A 27,759-nucleotide genomic window follows, 5' to 3' on the forward strand; every position below is an offset into this window, starting at 1 on the left:
GTCAGGTAAAAGATAAAGACTTGAACAGCAGTCATTAAGTACACAGCAGGTAAAATCTCACTGTATGTGAATCAGGATCAAAGAACTGAAAGACCTACTGCTGTTCCTTTATTCAAACAGTTCTAATAAGTACAGATAGTAGGAACTGCAGATGCTGGAGAATCCGAGATAACAAGGTGCAGAGCTGTATGAACACAGCGGGCCAAGCAGCATCAGAGGAGCAGGAAGGCTGACGTTTTGGGCCTGGAGCCTTCTTCAGAAAGGTTTTTTGATTTAATTTCTAACTAGACTTTTAAACACGCCAAACTGTTGAAGAGGTTCAGGGTCCAAAACTAATTACAGTGATGCAAATAGATTCTGAAGATAACAGTGTTCAGAAAGGTTGATTAAGGAATAGGGACAGTGAATTTTAATATTATTTCCGAAGAAGGGTCTAGGCCCAACACATCAGCCTTCCTGCTCCTCTGATGCTGCTTGGCCTGCTGTGTTCATCCAGCTCTACACCTTGTTAGTTCTAATAAGTACTTGAAATGTTTAGCTGAAAAGGGCAGAACATAAACTCAATCTGACAAGCCAACTGCATGAGGAATTAGTATAGCTACACCTGAAATACATTAAATTCTGTTAAATGCTGTATATTTATAGGATCATAGAATTCCTACAGTGTGGAAACAGTCCATTCAACCCAACAAACTGCCCCTTCAAAGAACATCCCAACCAGACCTATCCCTCTACCCTTTCCCTGTAACCCTGCATTTCCCATGTCTAATCCACCCAACTTGCACACCCCTGGACACTGTGGGCAATTTAGCATGGCTAATCCACCTAACCTGCACATCTTTGGACTACAGGAGGAAACTGGACCACCCGGTGGAAATCGACAGACATGGGAAGAACATGCAAACTCCATAGAGTCAGTCACCCAAGGATGGAATCACACTCAGGTAGCTGGCGCTGAGTTAACAATGCTAACCACTGAACCACCATGTCTCCACAGCATTAACAGATTCATAGTTCAAAACGTTTAATCTGTGAAGAAGTTTAAATAACCTTTAATTGTTTATTCTGGAGAAAATCCAAGTGAACTACTAGGCTGATTAAGGAATAAGGACAGTGAATTTTAATATCATACTGAAGATTGCCACAAACTCGAGAACGAGGAGCCACTGCTTCAGGGTGAAGAGATAAAGCACACAGACCATGAATTCTGTTCTCCAGTTTGATATTGCTTCTCCCAGTTTCAGGAACTTTTGTTTTTGGTTTCAGTAAAAGCTACCTTTCTTTTACAATTAACCCCTTCCCTAGAGCAACATTTCACCTCTTACTGACACAACTGCCATTCTCCTCCAGCTCACCCACCCCATGCAGATTCCAACTGAAGTTTCATCCCTCATGATTTGAATCCTTCTAGGATCACAGGTATCTCAGAAGTGTTCAAAGTTCCACAGGCAGCCACTCTCTCTGCATCCTGAGATCAGCACTCGGTGCCATGTGACACCGAACAGCACGCTCTCGAGTTTTGTCTCCAATAACATTGCAACATACTGACGCGTGTAGTGTCTCCCACCCTTCCACTTCCTCTAACTTAATAATAACGACTAAACGTAGTGAGCAGGTAAGCTATTTGCATTTTTTTCCTTCATCTTTGTTATCTTTCAGGGTGGTCACCTAGATGCCAAATTGTCTGGGAGCAGGTCAGAAGGCAAAGCTGGAGTCTAACTATATAACGGAGTAAACTTACTGGTGCAGAAAACACTGCAAAACTTAAAAAAAAAGCTAATTATTTAAAAATTACTTAATTATGTAGAGATGGTAGGCTAGGTGATGTATTGTAGCTGTATGCTGTGGGAGCCAGCTGATCCCATTCAGAACAGCAGTGACCACATCTGCAGCAAGTGTGTGCTGCTTGAGGAGCTCCAGCTCAAAACTGAAGAGCTGGAATCCAAACTCCAAACACTGCAGCACATCCAGGAGGGGGAGAAATACCTGGATGCTGTGTTCCAGGAGACAGTCACACCTGGCAGATTACCTAATATCAATTCGATCAGCAGGCAGGGACAGCAGTGTGAGACTGAGAGCAAGGCAGGTAGAGGGACCCTACAGACAGGACCACAGGAGCCGCAGCCCTTGACGTTGTGCCACAGGTATGAGGCACTTGCTCCCTGCGTGGATGAGGGAGAGGGCTGGAGGGAGGATGAGTCAACTGACCATGGCACCATGGTCCAGGAGGCCATTCAAAGAGGGGAAAGCAAAAAGACAGATTGTAGTTCTAGGTGATTCCATCATCAGGGGGATAGCTAGTATCCTCTGCAAGCAGGATAGAGAATCCTACATGGTGTGTTGCCTGCCCAGTGCCAGGGTGGGAGACATCTCTCACCGGCTTGAGAGAATATGAGAAAGGGAGGGGGAGGATCCGGTTGTTGTGGTCCACGTAGGTACTAACAATGTAGACAGGACTATGAAAAATGATTTGTTTTGGGATTATGACTAGCTAGGAACAAAATTTTTAAAGATTTTAATGAAAAAAAAAGGTCTTCAAGGTCTCTGGATTGCTGCCCGAGCGACATGAAGTTTGGCAGGATGAGGTGAGGATCAAGGTGGTGTGGGAAAGAGAGTTTCCTTTTCATGGGGCACTGGCATCAGTTCTGAGAGGAGGAGGAATCTATACCGCTGGGATGGGCTCTACCTGAACAGGGCGAGGTCCAGTGTTCTGGTGAAAAGGGTAAATAGGATGGTCAATAAGACTTCAAGCTAGTAAGTGAGGGGGGTGGGGTGGGGGGCGTGTGGAGGGAAAGGCAGCAGAGGAGGCGGAGGGAGAATTAAGCATATAAATGTAAGGCAAAGCAGCAGGTTAGCAGGTGATGAGGAAGCTTCAACTCCATTGAAAATTAGGAAAAAAAAGTTAAAGAGGAGAGCTCAAGAGCTGTTAGTAATGGAGGTAAATAGGACCCAAAAAGAAGGTGCAAAAACTGGCATAAGGGCACTTTATCGGAATGCTCGGAGCATTTGGAACAAGGTGGATGAGTTGATGGCGCAAATCATGCCAAATGGGTACGAAAAATTGCAGCATGCTGCTGTGCAGAGGGACATGGGTATCCTTGTGCATGAATCACTGAAGGTGGGATCACAGGTGCAGTAGGTGATTAAAAAGGCAAATGGAATTTTGTCGGTCATTGCTAGAGGGATGGAGTTTAAAAACAGGGAGGCTATGCTGCAGCTGTGTAGGGTCCTGGTGAGGCCACACCTGGAGTAGTGTGTGCAGTTTTGGTCTCCTTACTTAAGAGATATACTAGCACTGGAGGGGGTGCAAAGGAGATTCACTCAGTTGATTCCAAAATTCAGAGGGCTGGATTATGAGGAGAGACTGAGTAGGCTGGGATTATATTCATTGGAATTCAGAAGAATGAGGGGTGATCTTAGAGAAACATATAAGATTATGACGTGAATAGATAAGGTGGAGGCAGGGAGGTTGTTTCTGCTAGCAGGTGAAACTAGGACTAGAGGGCATCGCCTCAAAATAAAGGGAAGCAGAAGTAGGACCGAAGTCAGGAAGAACTTCTTCAGTCAAAGGATTGTGAATCTGTGGAATTCCCTGCCCTGTGAAGTCGTTGAAGCTACCTCACTGAAATGTTTTCAAGGCAAGGCTAGATAAATTTTTGAACAGTAAAGGAATTAAGGATTATAGTGAGTAGGCGGGTAAGTGGAACTGAGTCTCAAAAAGATCAGCCATGATCTTATCAAATGGGAGGGCAGGCTCAAGGGGCCAGAAGGCCTATTCCTGCTGCTAGTTCTTATGTTCTTCTGAATAGATTGGCTGCTAATATCCACTGTAAACCCACTGACTCCCACAGCTAGCTGGACTATACATACGCGCAACCTGCTTGCTGTAAAGACTCCATTCCGTTCTCTCAGCTTCTCTGTTCCATGTCATATGTTCAGACAAGGCCAACTTTGGCAAGTAACCTCCAACTTCGCCCTCAACCAAGGGTTCCCCAGCCACACTGTCAACAGGCCCTCAACTGGTCTGACTCATCTCCTGCACTGCTGTCCTCACCCCACTCTTCCCTCCTGCAACAGTGATAGGGTTCCCCTTGTCCTTGCCTACCATCCCAGCAGCATCCACATCCAGAAGATTATCAAACACTGCTTCTGCCACCTCCAGTATGATGCCACCACCAGATACATTCCCCCTCCCCTCCCTTGTCCACCTTCTGCAGGGACTGTTCCGTACCGGACACCCTGGCACAAATCTCTCCTTCCTCCCATAAACCTCAGAGAGGTCCACTGCACCTTCCACTACAACATCCCAAGGTTCAACATCTGCCCATTTAAGCAGCACCTCACCTATCTAGTCTACTGCATATGCTGCTCACAATGTGGTCTCTTTTACACTGGGGAAATGAAGCATAGGCTCAAGGACTGTTTCACAGAACATCTATGTTCTGCCCATGTAAAAGACCCTGAGCTTCCAGTTGCCTGCCATTTTAACACACCACCCTGTTTCCCTTGCCAACAGCTCAGTCTCTAGCTTGCTGCAGTTTTCCAGCAAAGCTCAACACAAGCTGGAAGAGCAACACCTTATTTTCCACGTGGAGACCCTGCAGCCCTCTGGACTCAATATCGAGTTCAATAATTTTAGGGCCTAAACTGTCCCTAGCACCTGACCCCACACACCAGACCTTGTTATCACAGTCCGCCATTACACACTATCTTTGTTAGTCGCTAGCAATCCCCATTAACAGCTATTCACCCTCCTAGCCAGATCATTATCAACTCCTTTGTCTATCCAACTGCTCTTCTCTCTACTTGGGCTGTATCCCAACCTATTATTTATTCCTTACCCCTCCCCTCCCACCCTATTTTCGGTATATAAACTGACATTTTGCTAGCTACCATCAGTTCTGAGGACCCAAAATGTTAACTGATTTTTCTTCACAGATGCTGCCAAACCTGCTGAGCCTTTCCAGCAATTTGTTTTTGTACCTGCAGTTCTTTCAGTTTTTCCTTCTTAATTTAAAACAGATTCACATCTTCTATGTAAACAATCATTTTACAACCATACTCTATTGAACAATTACTCGCCAGATAAAGTATCTTATTGCTTTGGCTAAGAAGAAAAAAATAAGAACTGAAATTACCATAACCAGAAGTATAATTTGGACCTCGACGACCTCGGCCACGATAGGATCTGCTAGCATGAAGTGAGGAAGCAGTACTCTCATCGGTAATATAACCTCTATCTTTCTCTGGCCGACTTGTCACTGGCCGATATCCCATACCGATCTGTCGAAGCTGCTCATCAATTTGCAAACGGTCCATTCTCAGTTGTTCCACTTCCTAAAACAGGCATACGTAATCAAATTAAATCACTGACTCTCTACCCAACACAGCAAGTCATGGTATTGTTTGAGTGATACTAATGATATGGAAAATTATTGAGTCAGAGTTGTACAGCACAGAGACAGACCCTTTGGTCCAATTCGTCCATGTCTACCAGATGTACAAAATTAATCCAGTCCTGTTTGCCAGCATTTAACCCATATTCCTCTAAACTCTTCCTACTCATACTCATCCAGATGCCTTTGAAATGTTGCAACTATACCAGCCTCCACTATTTCCTCTGGCAGCTCATTCCATACATGCACCACCCTCTGCATGAAAAAGCTGCCCCTTGGGTCCCTTTTATATCTGTTTCCTGTCACCATAAACCCATGCCCTCTAGTTTTGGACTCTCTTACCCTGAGAAAAAGATCTTGAGTATTCACTCTATGTGCCTTGTGATTTTATAAACCTCTGTAAAAGGTAACCACCCCACAACCCCCACCAAGCCTCTGACACTCCAGGGAAAATAGCCCCAGTCTATTCAGCCTCTCCTTGCAGCTTACACTGTTTAATGCTGGCAATATCTTTGTAAATCTTTTCTAAATTCTTCCAAGTTTCACAACATCTTTCCTATAGCAAACCAAACGTCTTCATCACTACCCTGTCTACCTGTGACTCCACCTTCAAGGGACTATGAACCTGCAGCCCAACGTCCCTCTGTTCCGCAAAATTCCACACGTCATTACCATTTACTGTCTAAATCCTGCTCTGATTTACCTTACCAAAATGCAACATCTAAATTTTTTAAATTAAACTGGGTGGCATGGAGGCTCAGTGGTTACCACTACTGCCTTACATCAGGGACCTGGGTTTGATGTCAGCCGTGAGCCACTATGTGGGGAGACTGCGCATTCTCCGTGTCTGCGTAGGCTTCCTCCAGGTGCTTCAGTTTCCTCCCACAGTTCAGGAATGTGCAGATTAGGTGGATTAGCCATGGGAAATACCGTGGTACATACAGGGAGGGGTGACGGGCATGTATCTAGGCAAGATGCTCTTCAGACTGTGGACTCGATAGGCCAAATAGCCTGCTACCATGCTGCTGGAATTCTGCAAAAAAAACCTCTCAGCCCATTAGCCCACTTGCTCAAGGTCCCACCGTACTGTGAGATAACCTTCTTCACTGTCCATTGCACTGCTGATTTTAGCGTCAGCTGCAAACTTTCCAATGTTTTAAGACAGAAGTGTAGAGCTAGCTATTGAAAATTCAAAGTAGACTGTCAACCCTACTTCAATTTTATAGACTTCTACCAAGTCTCTCCTCAGCCCCCGCCACTCCAGAGAAAACAACCTGAGTTTTTCTTGCCTCACCTTACAGCTCATAGCATCCTGGTAAACCTCTTCTGCATCCTCTCCAAATCCTCCACATCCTTCCTGTAATTGAACGCAATACTCTAAATGTGGCCTAACCAAAGTCTTATAAAGTTCCAACATGACATCCTGACTCTTGTACTCAATTCCCCCTGCCAAAAAGGCAAGCATGCCATAGGCCTTCTTTACCACCCTATCTATTTGCATGGTCACTTTCAGGAAGCTATGGACTTAAACCCCAAGATCCTACTGTGCATCAGTGCTGTTTAGAGCCTGCTATTAACTGGATATTTTTCCTGAACATTTGATCTCCCAGCAGCTCACACCTACCTGGATTAAATTCCATCTGCCATTTCTCTACCCATATCTGCACCTGATCTATATCTTGACAACCTTCTACGCCGTGCAGAACTCAAATCTTCGTATCATCTGCAAACTTACTAATCCACCCAGCTACATTTTCATCCAAGTCATTTATATTATTGTGATAATACATATCACAATCATATACCCAGTAGGATCCCTGTAACATCATGAGTCACATACCACCAGCCTGAAAAGCACCCTTCCATCAATATCCTCTGTCTTCTATCGGCAAGCGAATTCTGAATCCATGCGGCCAAGTCACCATGGATCCCAGATATAACGGGAACTGCAGATGCTGGAGAATCCAAGATAACAAAGTGTGGAGCTAGATGAACACAGCAGGCCAAGCAGCATCTTGGGAGCACAAAAGCTGATGTTTCGGGCCTAGATCCTTCATCAGAAAAGGGGGATGGGGAGAGGGCTCTGAATTAAAAGGGAGTGGGGGGGAGAGGAAGGTGGATCAAAGGTGGATAGAGGAGAAGATAGGTGGAGAGGATTAGATTAAATTAGATTACCTAGTCTGGAAACAGGCCCTTCAGCCCAACAAGTCCCTCTGAAGCATCCCACCCAGACCCATCCCCCTATAACCCACACACCCCTGAACACTACAGGCAATTTAGCACAGCCAATCCACCTAACCTGCACATCTTTGGACTGTGGGAGGAAACCGGAGCACCCAGAGGAAACCCACACAGACACGGGGCGAATGTACAAACGCCACACAGACAGACAGTCACCTGAGGCTAGAATCGAACCCAGGTCCCTGGTGCTGTGAGGCTGTAATGCTAACCACTGAGCCACCGTGCTGCCCAAATCCAAACCGATACCATTTGGCTGCAGGGCTCCCAGGCGGACACACTGATGCCATTGGGAACACTGCAGCCCAATGGCATCAATGTGAATTTCACAAGCTTCAAAATCTCTCCCTGCCCCACGATATCCCAAAACCAGCCCAGCTCATCCCCGCCTCCCTAACCCGTTGTTCTTCTCACCTATCGCCTCCTCCCACCTCAAGCCTCACCTCCATTTCCTACCTACGAACCTCATCCCGCCCCCTTGACCTGTCCATCCTCCCCAGACTGACCTATCCCCTCCCTACCTCCCCACCTACACTCACCTCTACAGACTCCATCATCGGCCCTTTAACTTGCCTGTCTCCTCTCCACCTATCTTCTCCTCTATCCATCTTCGATCCGCCTCCCCCTCTCTCCCTATTTATTTCAGAACCCTTTCCCCATCCCCCTTTTCTGAAGAAGGGTCTAGGCCCGAAACGTCAGCTTTTGTGCTCCTAAGATGCTGCTTGGCCTGCTGTGTTCATCCAGCTCCAAACTTGGTTACCATAGATTCCATGCATCTTAATCTTCTGGATGAGCCTACCATTAAGGACCTCGTTGAAAGCCTTACTAAAATCCACATAAACAACATCCACTGCTGTACCCTAAATCACCTTCTCAAAAAAAATTCAATCAAGTTGATAAGACATGACATGGCCTGCACAAAGCAAAACTGAATTTTTTTTTCCAAAGTTTCTGCCTCCTGCTGCTGGAGTTGCATGTGAGACAATCTAATTTTCTGAACTTGCCATTTGCCAACAGTTTTAATGGGATGGTACTATATTGGAACAGTTACTGTTTAGTAGCAAAATAATCTATTTGCCAAGTTTTCCAATAGAATTAAGCTTTCCGAATTTCCTTTCTTTTGTTATATTTTAATGGTAGGGCATGAATAAAGTGTGTTTTGCTTCAAATCTAGTAGTTTGACAGGTCAAATTGCATCTGGAACACAACATCTTAAACTTTCCTCGAAAATAAGAAAACGAAACTACCTCCTTCTAAATATGTTTAGAGGGGGTTTGGTTATTAACATTGAATATTCTATATTCACATCTACATTACCTATTTGTGACAAAAAGCAGTGGACCTAGCACTGATCCTTGTGGCACACCACTAGTCACAGGCCTCCAGTCCAAAAATCCCTCCACCACCCTCTGTCTTCGACCTTCAAGCCACTTTTTCATCCAAAATTTCTTGAGGTTTAACTTTGATACAGGACCAAAGGAAAAAGACAAGATGATAGAGGAAGGGCAAAGAATGTCTAGTAGGAAGGATGCCATTTTTCATTCTGCTCAGGAATAAAAAGAATGAACTCAAACTGAAAGTAATGTACCAGATCCTCTCACCACCAGAGAGTGGCTCTGAAAGACGTAAGCCAGGACACTCTGAAACAGTGGCACACTGTCTCAGTGGTAATTGCAAAGAAAGTTCAAACTTCTAATGGGTACTTAACTGGCACCTGGAACCCAAACGTGTATAGAGAATTCTGACTTACTTAACAGCTAGCTAGCCAGAGAAGGTTAGAAGATGAAACCTAGTCTAACTCATGTCCAATTCTAAAAAAAGTGAGCTCCTAATCACTGACACTGAACCACCAAATACCCCAGCCAACCTGACCTGACTTTACCCCAATACGTTAACTTATGCCACCTTAGACTGCCTAGGCAGTTAGCTGCTCTGCTTCTGTCAGGATCAATCTTGCATCAGGAATTTGACTAGAAAAGTCCTGGGCTGTGAAGTGGGAAAGTTTCTGGGACAGAAATAGGAATTCTGATGCAAATCTCTCAATTTGAGCCAATATTTGCTTTTGCACAATGTGAAGTGCCATATGTCAATATCTGGTTAACTAATTTACTTGAATCAAATTAAAATATTGAGCCATGAGAAAATCTCAGTACATAATAAAATTGTATTTTCAGTTCACTTCGAAATGGTATGAAAGCTAAGCTCAAAGAATCAACATCTTTCACAGTCCCACAGAAACACAAGCTGGGTGTGAGCAGCAGTTCCCAAAGTGCAATTTATAAAGATAATATTCTTCGGGGAATGCCCCTTTGCAGAATAAAAGCAATTGAGAATCAAGAAAAACTTGAATATTTTGGTCACTGTGGTAAAAGTACAGATTGTCCAAAAGTAACAAATAGGACATGAAGGCTGAGCTGAGTATGTTTTGCATTTGATCCCAGACAGATAGTCCAGTTGCTGACAAGAAATTATACTTGAGCAGATTTCATCATGCTTCTAACAAGAGTGAAAATTTCATGCACAAAACTGCATTAACTTCAAATTTCAAAGACCAGCGTGCACCAATACGAAATGAGGAACAGCAACCCCTAAGGAAAAGAATTAAATAACAAAAACTAAAACATGGAAGCACAAGGAAACCACTGAGGTACAAGTAATACAAATAGTAGTGTTTTCCTATTTCGAAAAGAAATTGAGGTTAATCTGGTAGCCTAAAAATTATTGTAGTAATAAAGTGAAAAAATCGCAAATAATGGACAATGGACACGGTAAACCAAATATAATCAATTAAAATACCAGAAGAGAAGCCCAATGGCACATTTTTGCAGAAATACCTAAATGACATGATCATACCTTCAGGTATGTCGACCTTCAGAGGCTATTTATAATAGATAGGGACCTTAAAAGCTTTGCGCATCTTGACTTTCACCCATTGTAAAAGCTAAAAACAGATCCAGTTGGATGGGAACACAATCACTCAAAAAGAAACACCTCGGCATTTGAAGTATACTAGCTTGTTGACATGGCCCATTATATTACTCCTGTGTTTATTGTTGGTAGGTATCCTCACAATGAATTGAAATATGTAAATAAGGGGAATGGAGTTGGAAGTGAGGAACGTAGAGCAGCTTCGTGTTACGTTTGAGAATGAATGACTAAATATACGATTCAGCATCATCAGCACTTTCATAAGCAGACCAAGTATCTTACATGACAGACAAAACTGATTCTCATTCGATCCTTGTATTACAGCTGCAGTCTTTCATTTGATTGGCTTCTTTTCTGCAATCCATGCCCAACAGGTAAATCGCCTGGCCAACATGATATGTCCAATGCATGCATTCTGGATTCCCTTTACCAAAGTTTCAAAATTGATCCAAGTCAGGGAAAACAGTGTACTTCAATAAAATAAAATAAAACACAGCACATGCTAGAGATCTGAAACAAAAGCAGAAATTGCTGGAGAATTCAGGTTTTGGGAAGGAAGCAGAGTTAACATTTTGAATTCAGTGACTCTTCGAGATTGGAGTTACAGTACATTTAATACTGGTTTGGCAAAGTATTTGACAAAACATTTTTCAATGTTTTTTTTCTACAAAATTTCAAAATTCGATTTTTGATTTGAAACAAAATCAGGAGGCATATTTCAATTACAAGCATTCAAAGCACATAACCAACTTATCTTCTAGGGTTCTGAATCAAGTCTACTTGAACATGTTCTATGGTGGAGCAACATCAGGTTTGGGGTGCATGTTTTATCCAAATACAATAAACATTACAGAGTTAACTCTGTTAATAAACATTAACTCTGTTTCTCTCTTAATAAAAGCTCTCAGACCAGCATTTTGTGTTTGATTCAGATGACCAGCATCTGCAGTATTTTGCTTTTAATTACTACCAAAAACCTCTTGTCAGATATAATAGCCATTGCTTAGAAATTTCAGCTCGCAATTTTCAGACAATTATTCAGAAGTAGATTTTGAAACTGCAACAGACAGCACAGAAGCAGAATTAACTTTGTGCCAACAGTCTATTCACTTTTCTTATGATGAGGTGGTGCCAGTGTCGGCCTGGGGTGGAGAAGATCGTAAATCATACAACACCAGGTTATAGTCTAACAGGTCTATTTGAAATCACAATCTTTCAAAACGCTGTCCCTTCATCTGTTGAAGTGAAGTGAAGAAAAGCATACAAATACAGAATTTTTAGGCAGAGACCAAAACATCATACAAATGGTGCGAGTGGCATGTCTATAGGTTTACTACTAAGTCTCAGCTGGTGATCAAAACTGTCAGTCAGTGTGAGTGAAGTGCCAACAGCTGACTAGTAAGTGAAGGGAACAACTTATAATCCAGTTAACTGTGGCAGAGAAATAATTACAAAGAAATAAAAATAAAGGTGGTACTGAAGACAAATCAAACAGGTGGAATAACATTTTTAATGGATTATATGTCATTCCCTTCACTTACTATTCAGTTGTTGACACTTTGCTCACACTGACACTTTTGATCACGGGCAGAGACTTATTATTCAGCCTACAGACACTTCACTCACACTCACATAATTTTCTTATGTCATTGCAATTAAATTGGGACGCCATTTTAATCATATAGATACCAGAAACTATTACAAATTCAATCTTGCTGAAACTCCAGCGGCAAAGTAATAGCATTCTCTGCAGCCAACTGAGAGCTCAACTGTAATTGCATCCAGTCTTTTAAAAATCCAAGTGCAGTGCCGTTCAAATAGGTACCTATTTCAGTAACTAACCTTTAAGCCACTATCTACATTTGCACTAAGTGTTTCATGTTACCTTCACTACTGCATTTAAAATGAAGGAAGAGAAGCATACCTACCTTCAAGTAAGAAATATGGTACTCCAAAAGAACCTGCACATTCCCAATGCTTTCCTTTGTTCCAACAAAAGTGAAAGGGACCATTCCCTAAGGAAATTTTTAGAAAACAATATTAATACTACAGTAATTTAATTTTCTAAAACAAACATTAAACCATTGTTTTACATGAAATAAACCTATACATTTAAATTAAAATTTACCCCACTGCAATGAACAAAGGCTTTTTGTGATCCTCATCTTGTTCAAGAGGCCCAAACCAGACTATCCAATTTGTCTTCCTACCACCATTGAGCTGACAGTGATTCCCTCTTCTTAGGTACTGTGTTCACTTTTCAGAATCACCAACTCCATCACTTTCCTTAAAAGAAACGGCAAACACTGCTATTTTTGCAAACTCCTGTACCCACTGCTGTCCAAAGTCTGTGAACGTGTTATCACCTCCCAAATCCATTTAGTCCTTTTCCACAACTCTATACGGGAACCACTTCAATCAGATTTCTGTCCATCTTATCTAGTCCATTAATGCTAATCAAGTCAAAAATGACATGCCTGATAACCAGTACATTGCTACACTGTCACCTGCAACTCCGCGATATCTGACAGTCAAACATAGCACTCCTCTTTCAATGTCTCTTTTGCACTGTCCAACAGAGTCCAATTGTACACAATTGGTTGCACTGTGACTTATCAAATCGTAACTAGTTTCTCTTCCTCATTTACATCCTGCATTTTGGTAACGTAGCTAGCTCAAACATGCTAACCATAAGAGCCGCAGCTCTCCACGAGCTCTCCTGAAACTTGCACTGCCTTTCTGTTGCTACACTGCTTCTCCTGCACGAGGGACAATTTTGTTCAATGAAATATTGGGAAGACGTTACTTTTTTGGCAGTTGCCCTTTGTATTGTCACCGCTAATTGCAGTTCCTCATCAATCTCTGTCTCAAATGGAACAAGATTAAGAAACCTTGCTGTCTTATTTGGTCAGAAACTGATGTGTCAGCTCGATTACAAAACCTCATCTCTAACTCTAACAATTTTCTCCGGAAACCTTTGTTGGCATCAATGTCACTTCTTGACACACAGTTGCATTGCTCACCTAAATCGGTTTCTAATCCTCTACCCTTTACAGATCAATATATCCAAAGCTTTACTGCAAGTTTAATCTTCACTACCCTCTACACCCTCATGTTCATTGGTCAACGCCAAGAGTCTACTTTATGATGGTTCTGCAATTTCCCAAATAAAGTGTCTCAGCCTTATGTTTAATGGTCCTTATGGCCTTGGCCTTCTCCATTTATACAACCTCTTCCAACTCTACAGCTCTCTCAATGAACTCTGCATTCTTATAACTCCAAGTGCATTCCCCCTTTTTGCCACATATCTAGCAGCATAACTTTAGCTATTAAGGCCTAAAGCTCTGGAACATCCAAAAAACTCTCAATTCCCCTATTTTCTCTCTTTCCATATGGTCTTCTGATAAAAGAATCCATCTTTTAGTCTCCCTTTATTTTCGGATTCAGCGCCCCATCTCCCTTTGACTTACAACTTGAATAGTCTCAAGACAATTTTCCCCATTACTACGTTATGCAAAAAACAGCAAAACCACACACAGTGGTGATTCCTTCAAATTGGTCTTCATTCACGTCCCAGAATTGCTTAAAATGTCAATTGTAAAATGTTTATTTGAAATGAAGTCAAATTTACTGCTGACCACTAAGATAAACAGAACTTGTATGTATTATTCACGTTAAGACATTCTAAAGTACTTCACATCTAATTAATTATATTTAAAGTGACAACAGTTGCGTAGGTAAATGGACAAACATCACTGCATGTAGGTTCTCACAAACCATACGTAGTTAATGTTTTGGTGCTAAGAATTCATCAGGATATAGGACCCCTTCTCCCTTGTGAACATTACAACATTTAACAGCTGCCTGAACATTCAAACAAGGGAGATTAGGCCATTCAGCACCTCAAACCTGCTTCACGACTTTATACCAAATTTTGGCTGATTAGATTGCGAATTCAAATTAACATTCTCTCACTCACTTCCTTATCAAAACTCTATTTCTGCCTTGAAAATATACAAAGATTCTGTTCCCAAAAGAGCAGTGGCAGCAAAGTTTTAAACATTCACAACCCTCTGGGGCGGTAGGGGTGGGGGGCATGGTTGTGTTGATTGTTATCTTCATTTTAAACAAGTGAGCCTTGATTTTAAAGGGTGACGCCTAGTTCTAGATTCTGCCATGAGAGAATAGTACTTTCACGTCTCTCCTGTCAAGAAAACTCACGATCTTCTATCAAGTAAAGTCACTTCATACTCATCTAAGCCTAGTTGATCTGATCTTTCTTGGAATAAGAGATCATAAAAGGAATCAGTCAGATAAACCTCCTCTGAAAAGTTTCCAGAGTATTTACATCCTTCCTTAAAAAATTTGACTGAATGGTTCACAGTGCTCTAGATATGATCTCAATACTACCACCCTTTACTTATATTTATACCTCCTGTTCGCCAGCCAATTTTCTATCCATACTGATGTACATAAACCTTTGATGCGACACACTACAAATGCTTCCTGTAAATCAAAGTACAGTAGACACACAAGTTTCTTTTTGTGAGCAGCACTCGTTACTTCAAACGATTCTAATTTGATTGGAAAATCAAACTTAACCATTCACAAAGCCATATTGTCCAATTACCTTGAACTTACCAAGTGGTTGCTATAATTTCATTAATCGCATCTAGCCTTTTCTCTACGACATATGTTAAACTAACTAGCCTGCAATTACCCGCTTGCTGTATCCCTCCCTTTTTTGAATAAAGGAGGGACATTAACTATCTTCCAATCTAATGGGACCTTCCCCAGGTCTACACAGTCTGGGAAAATTTCAACCAATGCACCATCTATCTCACCAGCCACGCCTTTTAAGACCCTAAGATCAAGTCCATCAGGATCCAAGGGCTTGTCAGCCCAAATCTTCAGCAATTTACTCAGTAGCACTTCTCTGGTGATCTCCCTCCTTTCCATTTCATGACTTATCATTGCTTCTGAGTTATCATTTGTATCTCTGTTGTGAAGACAGATGCAAAATACCTTTCAATGCACCTGATAACTCCATTTTTCATTACTGATTCTCCAGATACACCACCTACAGCTCATTTTGTTCACAATATTCTCTTACAAACAGTTCTTGAAATACATTTTCATATTTCTGGCTTGCTCTCTCTTGCACTTTTAAATTTACCCACTCCAATTTTAGTCATTCTTCGCTTTTTAAAAAAATATTGTTCAATCTTCGGACCTTCAACTTGTATTTGCACATTGTGTTTTTCTCTCAGATGGTACTGTCTTTAATCATTCCAGTTTACCACAGATGGTAGGTCTATCCAAATTGTTTCGACATCCTGGATACCTAAACTTAGGTCATCCCTCTGTATTGTGCTATTATCATCTAACTAACTAGTTTTAGAAAGGACACTTCCTGTCCTTCCTAAATGCCCTGTATGTATCCTTTGATAGTCAAATCTAAGTCATGAGATTCTACAAATTATATCTTGGATAAGTACTAGATCATATTTATTTACTTCTAGTTGAGCTGTTTTTGTTTTGTTCAAGCATAGCTTTTGGTTTATTTGCAGTTTTAACCTTATGTCCTCTAGTGACACAAAAATACACTAGGAGAATGAAATTTTACTATTGCATTAACACCATTTACTGTCTTGAGAGAAATTAATTTAAAAGGATGTGTTTGGCTTTCCAATTAGAATCAAAGTTCAATGAGAATAGAGTTTCCCAAAGCAAGACAGAGTGCTTAAAAAAATGTACGTGTACACTTAAATAGATTACCTCTTCTCTTGGTTGTCTGCTGTCATTGTCACCTTCAATTCGCACTCTTACTACTCCAGACTTATCCACAATTTCCTGAATAACCTTTCCATTTTTGCCAATAACTTTTCCTGCAATAAAAATGAGAAAACATTAGCAATTTCATTTTTAAATGAAAACTTCTTTTTAACACACACAAGACAAATTAAAAATAGGCACTCTCAATGATCTTCCCTCATCATTAGGAGTGATGGCCATAGACTTCATTGTTGTTCTTGAAGGAATGTGAAGAACTCTACATGAGCTGCGTGCTGCTAATTGTCCTCAAGTCTTTGATCTATGATTCTACATCTGAATTTTGGTGGTGGTCAAATGGATCAATTGGACTTTTTCCCGTTCAGAATATTACAAGCAAAGTACTTAGGGACAGATCAGATATACAAACCTATGATTCAATTAATTGAGAGAACAGTCACAAAACATAAAATCAATTTTCACAAACTAAAATTTGGCTAAATTTTTGTATTATGAAATAAATAGAGTTACTGTAAATTAATGCTGTACTTAAATTATAATTCAGTAGTAAACCTCAATATTGCCACACAAGGCAATTCAATCCATCTCAATGTCATTCCCAACAGATCCCGCCAACCTATATCACAACTTTCGGTACACGACAAGTCTACTGCCACATCAGAAGTCAATTTCACCTATTGATCAATGCACATTTGAATAATTTCTACATGTTTTACATCTTAATTCTGCTAATGAAAGCCTGTATTTCATTTTCTGTCAGAATTTAATTTGAAGTAATGCTAGATTTACTTTGTCCATCCTATTCATTACCACCAGGGTGTTTAAAAAGGCCAAGGTCACTGAAAGCAAATGTACCTTGCCGGTGTCAAGAAATTTTATGTCTTCTTTAGGAGGGGGAGTCGCAAAGCAATAATCTTACTGGTCTATTAGTCAGAAGATCAAATTAATTCTGGCTTTACAGAGTTCAAATCCCACCAATGCAACTGGTGAAATTTAAATTCAATTAACAATAAATTTTAAACAATACTAATTAGAAGTTAGTCTAACAGAGACCATGAACCCAATATCAACTATTGAAGAAAGCCATCGAACTGGAATTTTTTTTTGGATAGCATATTTCCCTACCTCGTCTGGTCTACACATGACTGTTGTAGACCCACAACAATGTGGTTGAATTTTAATCAGCCCTCTCAACCGGCCCAGAGAGCCACTCAGTTGAAGGGTAATTATGGATAGGCAACAAATCCTGGCATTGCCAGTGATGCCTACATCCTGCAAAATAATTAAAACAAAAGACATAGGCAGTTTGATCAGTTGTGGTGCTAAGTAGCCACTCATGGTGATGGACATTAGTTTCATAGTCACCACAGACTAATTTTTAATTCCAAATGTTTTCACAATTGATTTTAAAAGTGCACCAGCATCCAAGGTAGTACATGTATTGCACAAACTCCAGACTAGGTCAACAGCAAATAGTGAGGGCCGTACAGGGAAGTGAGTGCGTGCGTGAGTGGGTGGGGTGGGTGAGTGGGAGACAGGAGAGAAATGACTCACATTGCTATTACCATGTATTCTACAACACACTAGGTGACCACTTTGCAAAACACCTCCAGAGAAAAGGCCCCGATCTCCCAGTTGCTTGCTTTTTGACAAAACATCTTGCTCAGTTGCCATGTTTCTTTCCTCGGCATGCTGCAATTGTTCATAAGCCAAGGTCTCAATGTCGAATTCCATGGCTTCAGAAACTGACAATTATGTCCCTTTTCCATTTTTCTTACATTTCTTCACAACAGTTTTCTCTTGTTCATATCTTACATACATTACTCCTAGTAATGAGGACCTCTTCCCTCCCTTTCACACCACAGTTTACACCCATGTTCATCTCTTCCTTCTTCTCCACCAATAACAGCCCCTTTGTCTTGTGTACTGGGCCTCCACCTCTCTCTCCATCAGTACCACCTCACACTCAAAGATATCCCATTCCCCAGATCCAACTCATTCGATGCTTCAACATGAAACTTATCTTCCTTTCACAGGTTATAAGACACAAACATGAAACACTTAGAAGTTACTAGCACTCCTCCATATCCAACCTCCCCTCTTCCTTCCATTCATTTAGTCCCACTTGTTGTGTATTCACCTTACTGTCTGACTTTTCCTTCACTGATACTAAACAATCGGCGCTCAGTTACGAACTCAACTTTATCCCTTTATGCCCCCCAAACTCAAGTGAATTTTGAAAATGGCATGACACTGAACTCTTCTCGTCCCATTTCTTTGGGAAGGAAGTGCTCTCTCCTGTCTCCAATACTTGACATCAGCCAGGGCCCCTCCCTCTGGCTTTGTACCTGCACTCAATTTTTGATTTGCCTTATTGTAATCTCGTATACCTAATTACAGTAAGACGTTTTGCTTTGCAAACTGTACAGGCAGTTCATAGCAAACAAGGACAAACAGATCATAGGGTGTTTGGTCAGACCAAGGCATACCAGGTTATGGCTGCACAGGAGACACACTGAGCAAGATCAACATTACTTGAAGTTAAAGAGGTCCATTCAGTAGTCTAATAACAGCAGATTAGAAGCTGTTCTTGAACCTGTTGGTGTGTGTTCAAGCTTCTGTACCTTCTGCCTGACAGAAGAGGTTGGGAGAGAGAGCATGAGAATCGGCAGGGTCTTTGACGTTGGCAAACTTTCCGTGGCAATGGCAAGTGTAAATGGAGTCCACGGATGGGAGGGTGGCTTCTATGATGGTCTGAGCTGTGCACACAACTTTTTGTAGTTTCTTTCAGTCCTGGGTACAACGGTTGCCACACCAGGCCATTACCAATCTTAATAGAATACTTTCTATGGTGCATCTATAGAAAGCTGGTGAGGGTCTTCATCCACCTGAGGAACAGAAGACATTGTTGAGCCTTCTTAAACTGTCGTATCTACATCATGGGAGGACAAATTGTTGGTTATTGTCACGCCTAGAAACTTAACGTGCTCTACCACAGCTCTGCTGATGTAGAAAGGGGTATATCCTCCTTTCTTCCTGGAATCAATAATCAGTTCTCTTGTTTTAGAGAAAGATTGTTATCATTGCACCATGACACGAAGCACTCTATCTCCTTCCCGTATTGTCTTCATAGAGGGGCTGACATGAGACTGGCTGCCTTAATTTCCCTGCTTCCCACCTTAAAAGTTTAAATTGTCTCCCTCTAAACTTGCTGCACTCTGTTCCCTGGCGTCCAAGTCCAACCTTATTATCAAACTTGCTGATAAGAGGTACAACTGGCATCTGGTGTGCTGACCTTTACCTGCCAGAGGCAGAGTGTCAACACACAAACACTTCTTTCTTTCTCTCTCTCTCTTTCTTTCCAGCACCACCCCCACCCACCCAGATCATGACCCCACCAATGCATATCAAGTCGCAGTTTCCAGGACTGTCACAAACCTCATCTTCCCTTGATCTCTCCATGTGTTTCCACTTCGGAGTCCCCCAAACCTACATAGCCTGCTTTTCCCTCCTTCCCAAAATCAACAGGATTGCCCCAGCAGACACATCTTTTCAGCTGGTTCCTGTCCCAAAGAACTTATTTCTTCCTATCTTGACTATTCATTCATGCATCATTCAGTCTCTTAAGATTTACATCGGAGATCCTCTGACACTTTCTGTTAGCTCCTTCGTGGAAATTTCAAAATTTCCGGTTTTCAGGTCCGAGCCACCACTTCTTCACAAAGATGTGCAATTCTCCTACGTGTCAATTTCCTCATCAGGAATTTCTGAATGTTTTCCACTTCTTTCTTGGAAAAAAAAGGCCCACAGTCTGAATCCACCACCACCTTCCTTTGCCTGTCTCTTTGTGGTATATGTGTAACAATCCTCCTTGGGTTCCCACCACAATCCTTTCTCTAGTATATTTATGTCTTCAATGCTGCTATCTGATCTCCCTTGGAATTGGAAGAATTCACCAAGTTTGCTTCCAATTTCCATACTGCTCTTACCTTCACCTGGCCCATCTCCAGCATTTCCACTCCCTTCCTTGAAATGTTTCAATTTCTGGAGGATAGGCTGGACAAAAGCCTGACTACCACAGTTATCTCAACAACATCTCCCCACACCCTACCTCCTGCATGCATTCCATTCCATTTTTCCAATTTCTCTACAGATGACATCACCTTCCACTGAGCTGACTTCAACATGAACTGACCTTTTCCTCAACTGGTGATCTCCACCAAACCATTGTGATTGACACATCCATCAGCTGTGTCTGACTCCTCTCTTACATTTCTGACTTTATCATTTCTCCTCCATCTCACAATGATAGGCTTTCCCTTTTCAGCAGCTCTGGCAGCATTTGTGGACAGAAAGCAAAGTTAATATTGGAGTCCAGTGATCCTTCTTCAGAACTATACAGTTCTACCCTAACTTGTTGAGTTTCTCTAGCAGTGTGCGCTTTGGTTTCTGATGTTATCACACACAACTGGAGCAAGTGAGACTTGAACCTAGATTTCCTGATTCGGAGCAGGGACACTATCACAGTACCACAAGGGCCCCACAGACCAGATGACAGCTTTGTCATCAAACTGCATCTACCTGTGAATGATGGACAATTAAATTAATACAAGGCATCTGCTTCACAATTATGGCCATTCCTGATGTTGGAGGAGCCCAGCACACCAGTGCAAAATGCAAGGCCGAAATATCTGCATTGGACGTCAGCCAGTGGATGGTATCCAGGTTCTCAGATGCCAGTCTTCAGCTAGCTTGATTGACTCCATGATATCATAAAAAAACTATATCCAAAAATAAGAAACGAAAACCTAAACGCTGGAATTAGCCACATCTGAGCCAAGGTGTTCCAATATAGCTACAAGAATGGCAACAATCCACTGGATGTGCTCCCCAGGAGGGACTGCTTCTGAGTTGTTTGTTCTTTTTTATATAAGTGATTTGGATGAGAATAGAGAAGGTATGATTAATAAGCTTGCAGACAACACCAAAATTGGCGACAAAGAAAACCTTCTTCATTGCCTGCTAAGATTACAAAGGGATCTTGATCAGAGGCAATGGGCTGAAAATAATGGTAGATGGAGTTCAAACTGGATAAAAGCGAAGCATTGCATTTTGATACAAACAGGGGGAGGAGTTATACAATTAATGGTAGGGCCTTGTGTAGCAGTGTAGGGACCTAGGAGTTCAGGTACATAATTCTTTGAAGTTTGCGTCACATATGGACAGGGTGGTTAAAAAGGTATTTAACACACTTGTCTTCATTGTACAGTCCTTCGAGTATAGGAGTTGGGAAGTCATATCAAAATTGTACAGGATATTGGTGAGACTGCTTCCAGTACTGTGCCCAGTTCTGGTCAAGCTATAGGAAGAATATTACTGGGGTAGGGAGGATTCAGAAGAGATTTACCAGGATGTTGCCAGAAATGGAAGGTTTGAGTTCTAAGCAAAGGCCGGATAGGCTGGGACATTTTTCACTGGAGTGTAGGAGGTTGAGACGTGATCTTATCGAGGTTCATAAAATCATGAGGGTGCAGATAAGTGTTAATGGCAGTTGTCTTTTCCCCAGGGTGGGAGATTTCAAGACAAGGAGACACATTTTTAAGGTGAAAGAAGAGAGACAAAAAAAATACTGAGACACAATTTTTGTTTTTAAAACAGAGGATGGTTCCTGCAGAACCTGCACTTCCAAAGGGGTGGATGTGGGCACAGCTACAACATTTAAAAGACATTTGGATAAGTACATGAATAGAAAAGGTTTGGTGGGATATGGACCAGGAGCATGTGGGACTAATTTACTTTGGGATTATGTTTGGCATGGACTGGTTGGACTGACGGGTCTGTTTCTGTGTTCTTTTGACTGTGTGCAAGGATTTAGCAGGCATGTCCTGTCCACAAAAATATTCCAAGCACTAATGGTTTAATTGACTATTAAAACAGGTCAATAACCAGCCCAGTCTACTGTTGATCATGAAAATGGAAGAGATTTTAGACAGTATCATCAAGTGACAATTGCTCAGCAATAAATTGCTCACTGACAGTTTCTGACATGGATTCTCCGCGTCTGACCTTAATACAGCTTTGATTCAAGTATGATAAAAGAGTTGAACTCCAGAGGTCATGAGAATTGTCCTTGACATCCAGGCAGCATTTGATAGACTATTTAACATTAATAGGTGGTCTAGCAAAACTACAGTCAATGGGAAACAGGAAGAAAATGCTTCCATATTTGGAATCATACTAAGCACAAAGGAAGTTGCTGCTGGTTACTATAAGTTAACTGCCTCAGTACAAGGACATTATTGTAGGAGGTCCTCAGGATGGCGTCTATCACTGACCTTCCTTCCATCAGAAGTGGGGATGTTCTGACTGTCCTATTCATGGCTCCTCAGATACTGAAGGAGTCCACCTCCATATGCAGCAAGGCCTGGTCAAGTGATAAGCGACATACATGCTATTCATGTACCAGGCAATGCCCATCCGTGACAAGACAGATTCTAAACATTTTCCTGTAGCATTTAATGGCCAAACCATCATTAACGAAGTTCTCACTAAACATCTTGGAGGTAGCCATTGACGAGAAACTAGAGCTTAGAAGAACATATTTCAGCAGGTAAGAAGTTAAGAATTTAGAACCAAGTAACACACTCCATCCACTGTATACAAATCACAAGTCTGGAGTGTGATGGAAATATTCCCCACTTGCATGGATGAGTCAGTTCGAAAGACACAAGAAGCAACGTGCCACTCAGTGCAAAGCTGCCAGCCAAATTGGCGCACTAACAACAAAGGCAAATGCCTTCCAGCATCAACGTAGTGTCAGCAATTGATATCATTCAGAAGATGCTGTGCAATGACTCAACACTAAGTTCCAAATCTATAACCTCTATCACTTAGAAGGACTGATTTGTGGAGCACCAACACCCGCAACAACTGCCCACTGAAGCCACTCACTATCCTTACTTGAAATGGTGTCATAGCCTTAAAAAACAAAGTCATCGGGTAAAGCTCCTAGAACTGCCTTCTGAATAGCACTAAGGCTGTACCCTGCACTAGGTACGTTGAAGCCATTTAAGAAAGCAGCTTATCACCAATTCTTACTGTCAATTAAGGATGGGCAATTAAAAATAGTGACTTAGACAGCAGTACCAGCACTGCGGATGAATTTAAAAACTGCCTGCCAGATCAAAAATCCAAACAACTTCCTTTTATGCTAAAAAAAATCCCAGTTTCTACAGCAGTCTTATTAATTCAGCCATCCAATATCAATCAGCTTCAAGTTCTTCTGAGTCTGCTCCTACCCACTAATTTCCAGTGATTTCAGATTTTCCCGGACACCTTAATGTCAACTGTCAAACATTGTCCTTTACATCAAGACAGTCACTGTCACTTGATCTATGGAATTCAGTTCTTTTGTCAACATTTGGACTAAGGCTTGAATGAGGTCCTGGCACAATCTAAACAGAGAAACTGAACAAGTACCATGCAATTGCATTGCCAATCATATCTTCTGTCAACACAGAGAGAGGAGGCTAATGAACAGTAATTGCTTAGGTTTAGCTTATTCTATTTCTTGTGGGCCAATGATAGCTCTGAGCAGAGCATGACAAATTTAAATTTACATGCTATGGTAGAAACTGAAGCAGTTTATTTTCCCACTCTTCAGGAGAGATTCTGGACATTTAATTTTAAATTAACTAAAAATTCCTGATTTCTCAACCTCAAATCTTAGTTATTTGATACCATTTATACCATTCACATCCATTATGAATTGCCACATATACCACTTACCGACTAAATCTCTGGGAACTTGAACAGAATCCTCCACAAACTCCAGGTAACTTCTGGCCTTTTGAACTGCCTCTTCAGTCTGAAAACAAAAAAGATCATTAAACTATTCAAATACAGTAGTGGCCATGAAATACTGCATGTACAGCATCAGTTGCCTTTGCCAGAAATCCTCATTCTCTTCATTTCTGCCACAGGCAAATGACATACAACAATCTCAAAAGAAATTTGTTCCTGATCAAAATGCTGAAAGGTTCTACTTACAAGACCTTATTATGGAATGTTATTTTAATTCCAATAAGAACATAATATTCACCACACTGTCATAAATCACATACGCATGGACATCATGCAAGTGAAACATTTTAGCACATAATAAATTTTGGACAAGAAGAGGGCCACAATAATAATAATAATAATAATAATAATAAAAAAACATAATACCCCTATGGCCAATTTATTTAGTACTGATTTAGTGTCTGAATGGATAAAGAACAAGTATAGGATACAATTCTTATAAAGTGACCACCTCACTCCACAGGTCTTTTTTAAAAATATAAGTAATAACTTACAGGCTATAAACTTTATCATGTTACTGTCATTATTAGTTCCAAATACTTGACAGGTTGACTTCTTGCAGAACTGTCAAGACAACCAATGATTGTGGACTAGTTTTGTCTGAGAACCGCACCACTAAGTTTATGGAAGACAACACATTGAAAGAACTACACTTTATTCACGTTAGCAAACTTCTGTGGGAGGAAAAAAAAAGCCTTCAATCAACTATATGACGACAACACTTGTCCAGTAGTGACTTTTTTTCCTAGAATCACAGAGCTCAAGAAAGCTTTGAGAATATTTCACAAGGAAAATAATGCTCACTATTCCTAGAATTATATTCCCTTTAAAGCTTTATTGCCTTGATAGTGAAGATTCAATTCCAGACAATAGCCTACAAATTATAACAAAAGTAGGCACCATAGAGCAGCCCGCTTCCACACCTACACAGGCCCCAAACCCCACCTCTTCCTCCGTTACATTGATGACTGTATCGGCGCTGCCTCTTGCTCCCCAGAGGAGCTCGAACAGTTCATCCACTTCACCAACACATTCCACCCCAACCTCATGTTCACCTGGGCCATCTCCAACATCCCTCATCTTCCTCGACCTCTCAGTCTCCATCTCAGGCAACCAGCTTGTAACTGATGTCCATTTCAAGCCCACCGACTCCCACAGCTACCTAGAATACACCTCCTCCCAGCCACCCTCCTGCAAAAATTCCATCCCCTATTCCCAATTCCTCCACCTCATCTGCTCCCACGATGAGGCATTCCACTCCTGCACATCCCAGATGTCCAAGTTCTTCAAGGATCGCAACTTACCCCTCACCAACCTCCGGATACAACGCATCATCCTCCGACACTTCTGCCATCTACAATCCGACCCCACCACCCAAGACATTTTTCCATCCCCACCCTTGTCGGCTTTCCGAGAGACCACTCTCTCCGTAACTCCCTTGTTCGGCCCACAATGCCCTCCAACTCCACCACACCCAGCACCTTCCCTTGCAACCGCAGGAAGTGCTACACTTGCCCCCACACCTCCTCCCTCAACCCTATCCCAGGGCCCCAAGATGACTTTCCACATTAAGCAGAGGTTCACCTGCACATCTGCCAATGTGGTATACTGTATCCATTGTACCAGTGTGGCTTCCTCTACATTGGGGAAACCAACCGGAGGCTTGGGAACCGCTCTGCAGAACACCTCCGCTCGGTTCGCAATAAACAACTGCACCTCCCAGTCGCAAACCATTTCCACTCCCCCTCCGATTCTTTAGATGACATGTCCATCATAGGCCTCCTGCAGTGCCACAATGATGCCACCCGAAGGCTGGAACAGCTTGGGAACCCTGCAGCCCAATGGTATCAATGTGGACTTCACAAGCTTCAAAATCTCCCCTTCCCTCACTGCATCACACAACCAGCTCAGCTCATCCCCTCCCACCACTGCATCCCAAAACCAGTCCAGCCTGTCTCTGCTCCCTAACCTGTTCTTCTTCTCACCCATCCCTTCCTCCCACCCCAAGGCACACCTCCATTTCCTAACTACTAACCTCATCCCATCTCCTTGACCTGTCAGTCTTCCCTGGACTGACCCCTGCCTATCCCATCCCTACACTCTCCTCTCCACCTATCTTCTTTTCTCTCCATCTTTGGTCCGCCTCCCCCTCTCTCCCTACTTATTCCAGAACCCTCACGCCAACCCCCCTCTCTGATGAAGGGTCTAGGCCCGAAACGTCAGCTTGTGTTCCTGAGATGCTGCTTGGCCTGCTGTGTTCATCCAGCTTCACACTTTATTACCATAGAGCAGCTTAACTGGTAATACTGTTTACTCACAAGCCAGCCTAATAAAAGTATAGACAACATTTCACCCAGAAAAAAAATGTCTTTTAAACGAAAGAAACTGGCTCAGTTTCCTTCCAGCAACCTCTCAGATTCCAAGGCCTGAACTTATTTTCATTGCAGACTATTTTGAGAATCTTGGAAAAAATAATCATTTTTATCTGTTTGAAACTGTGCACATTGTGAAGGTGACTTTTTGATGCATGGCTTCGTATGCAAATCTATTGTGACCAGACAATGACTGGACTTTATTTCTTAACACAACAGCCTTTATTGAAAATAATTGATAATGCAGAAGTGAAAAATACAGGGCAGTACATAATAACCTGAAACTCATACTGGACAAGTAGTTGCAATGGCAGTAAATACTTTGTATTACTATTGAAAGGTACATCTAACTTGCTTCCAAGTCAGTACCATTTAGTTTGGGACTCAATAGTATGGCATCTCATGGATTCTAGTGATAGATTCTACTTTTCTCAATACAATATTTTTATTCAATAAGCTAACATAAGATGCATACTACTGGTTCATATCTGTGCATGACTGTGGATTCGTCTACAAAACACGTTGTTAGTGTTATCTGCATCATAACAGCTAAAGCACATCAAACACTACAGTTATTTTACTGATGGTATTAGAGAGAGATTTCCAATATTTGAAAAACAGATACGATAAAGATCAAACAGTATCAGTCGTAAAGGTGTCACGACTTGGAGGGGAACTTAGAAGTGATGGTGTTACACATATCTTTGTACTTTCGAAGCACTGATGTAACAGAACTGAGAAGTAATGTCAAAGTAATATGAACTAGTTAATGCAATTCGAACAACAGAAAATGTAATTTGTTGCTAGTTTGCTGGGTTTTGGCTGTACCAGAAATCCTGAGCAAACATGACCAACGACATGAAGTCCTTACTGTCCGTGGTCAGTTGTGTGCACGCGCATGTGCGTGTTGGGGGGGGGGGGGGGAGACTTCCTGTGGATAGAAAAAAAATGCCATAGCCCCAAGTCCCTACCACATGCACCCAGTATATGTCCAATGAAATGAAGCACACCCTACGTTGGAAAAGCATCAAAACTATTTAAAGATGTTTATTAAAATGAGTACATTACCCAAAAGAAAATTTTACTGTAGGTAACAAAACAATACTTTACATAAATAGCACTGTACCACATTCTGTGCAAGGGAAATGAAAACACTGGCAGAACAGCAC

The 27,759-nt window shown here is 41.7% G+C and overlaps 1 protein-coding gene across 4 annotated transcripts in view; it reads right to left on the bottom strand.

The window, feature by feature from the left end:
- fxr1 (FMR1 autosomal homolog 1) overlaps window positions 1–27,759 on the bottom strand; it is a 100,595-nt gene that overhangs the window by 26,337 nt on the left and 46,499 nt on the right. For all 4 annotated transcript variants that reach the window (XM_048541565.2, XM_059651120.1, XM_059651119.1 and 1 more), the window contains exons 9-12: window positions 24,144–24,222; window positions 16,341–16,450; window positions 12,491–12,577; window positions 5,139–5,337 (exon numbers count right to left, since the gene is read on the bottom strand). In XM_048541565.2, the coding sequence (XP_048397522.1) occupies window positions 5,139–5,337; window positions 12,491–12,577; window positions 16,341–16,450; window positions 24,144–24,222 (475 nt within the window). The remainder of the gene's footprint in view (window positions 1–5,138; window positions 5,338–12,490; window positions 12,578–16,340; window positions 16,451–24,143; window positions 24,223–27,759) is intronic.

Source organism: Stegostoma tigrinum, chromosome 14 (assembly GCF_030684315.1).
Source record: "Stegostoma tigrinum isolate sSteTig4 chromosome 14, sSteTig4.hap1, whole genome shotgun sequence".
In the NCBI taxonomy this organism is placed as follows: domain Eukaryota; kingdom Metazoa; phylum Chordata; class Chondrichthyes; order Orectolobiformes; family Stegostomatidae; genus Stegostoma; species Stegostoma tigrinum.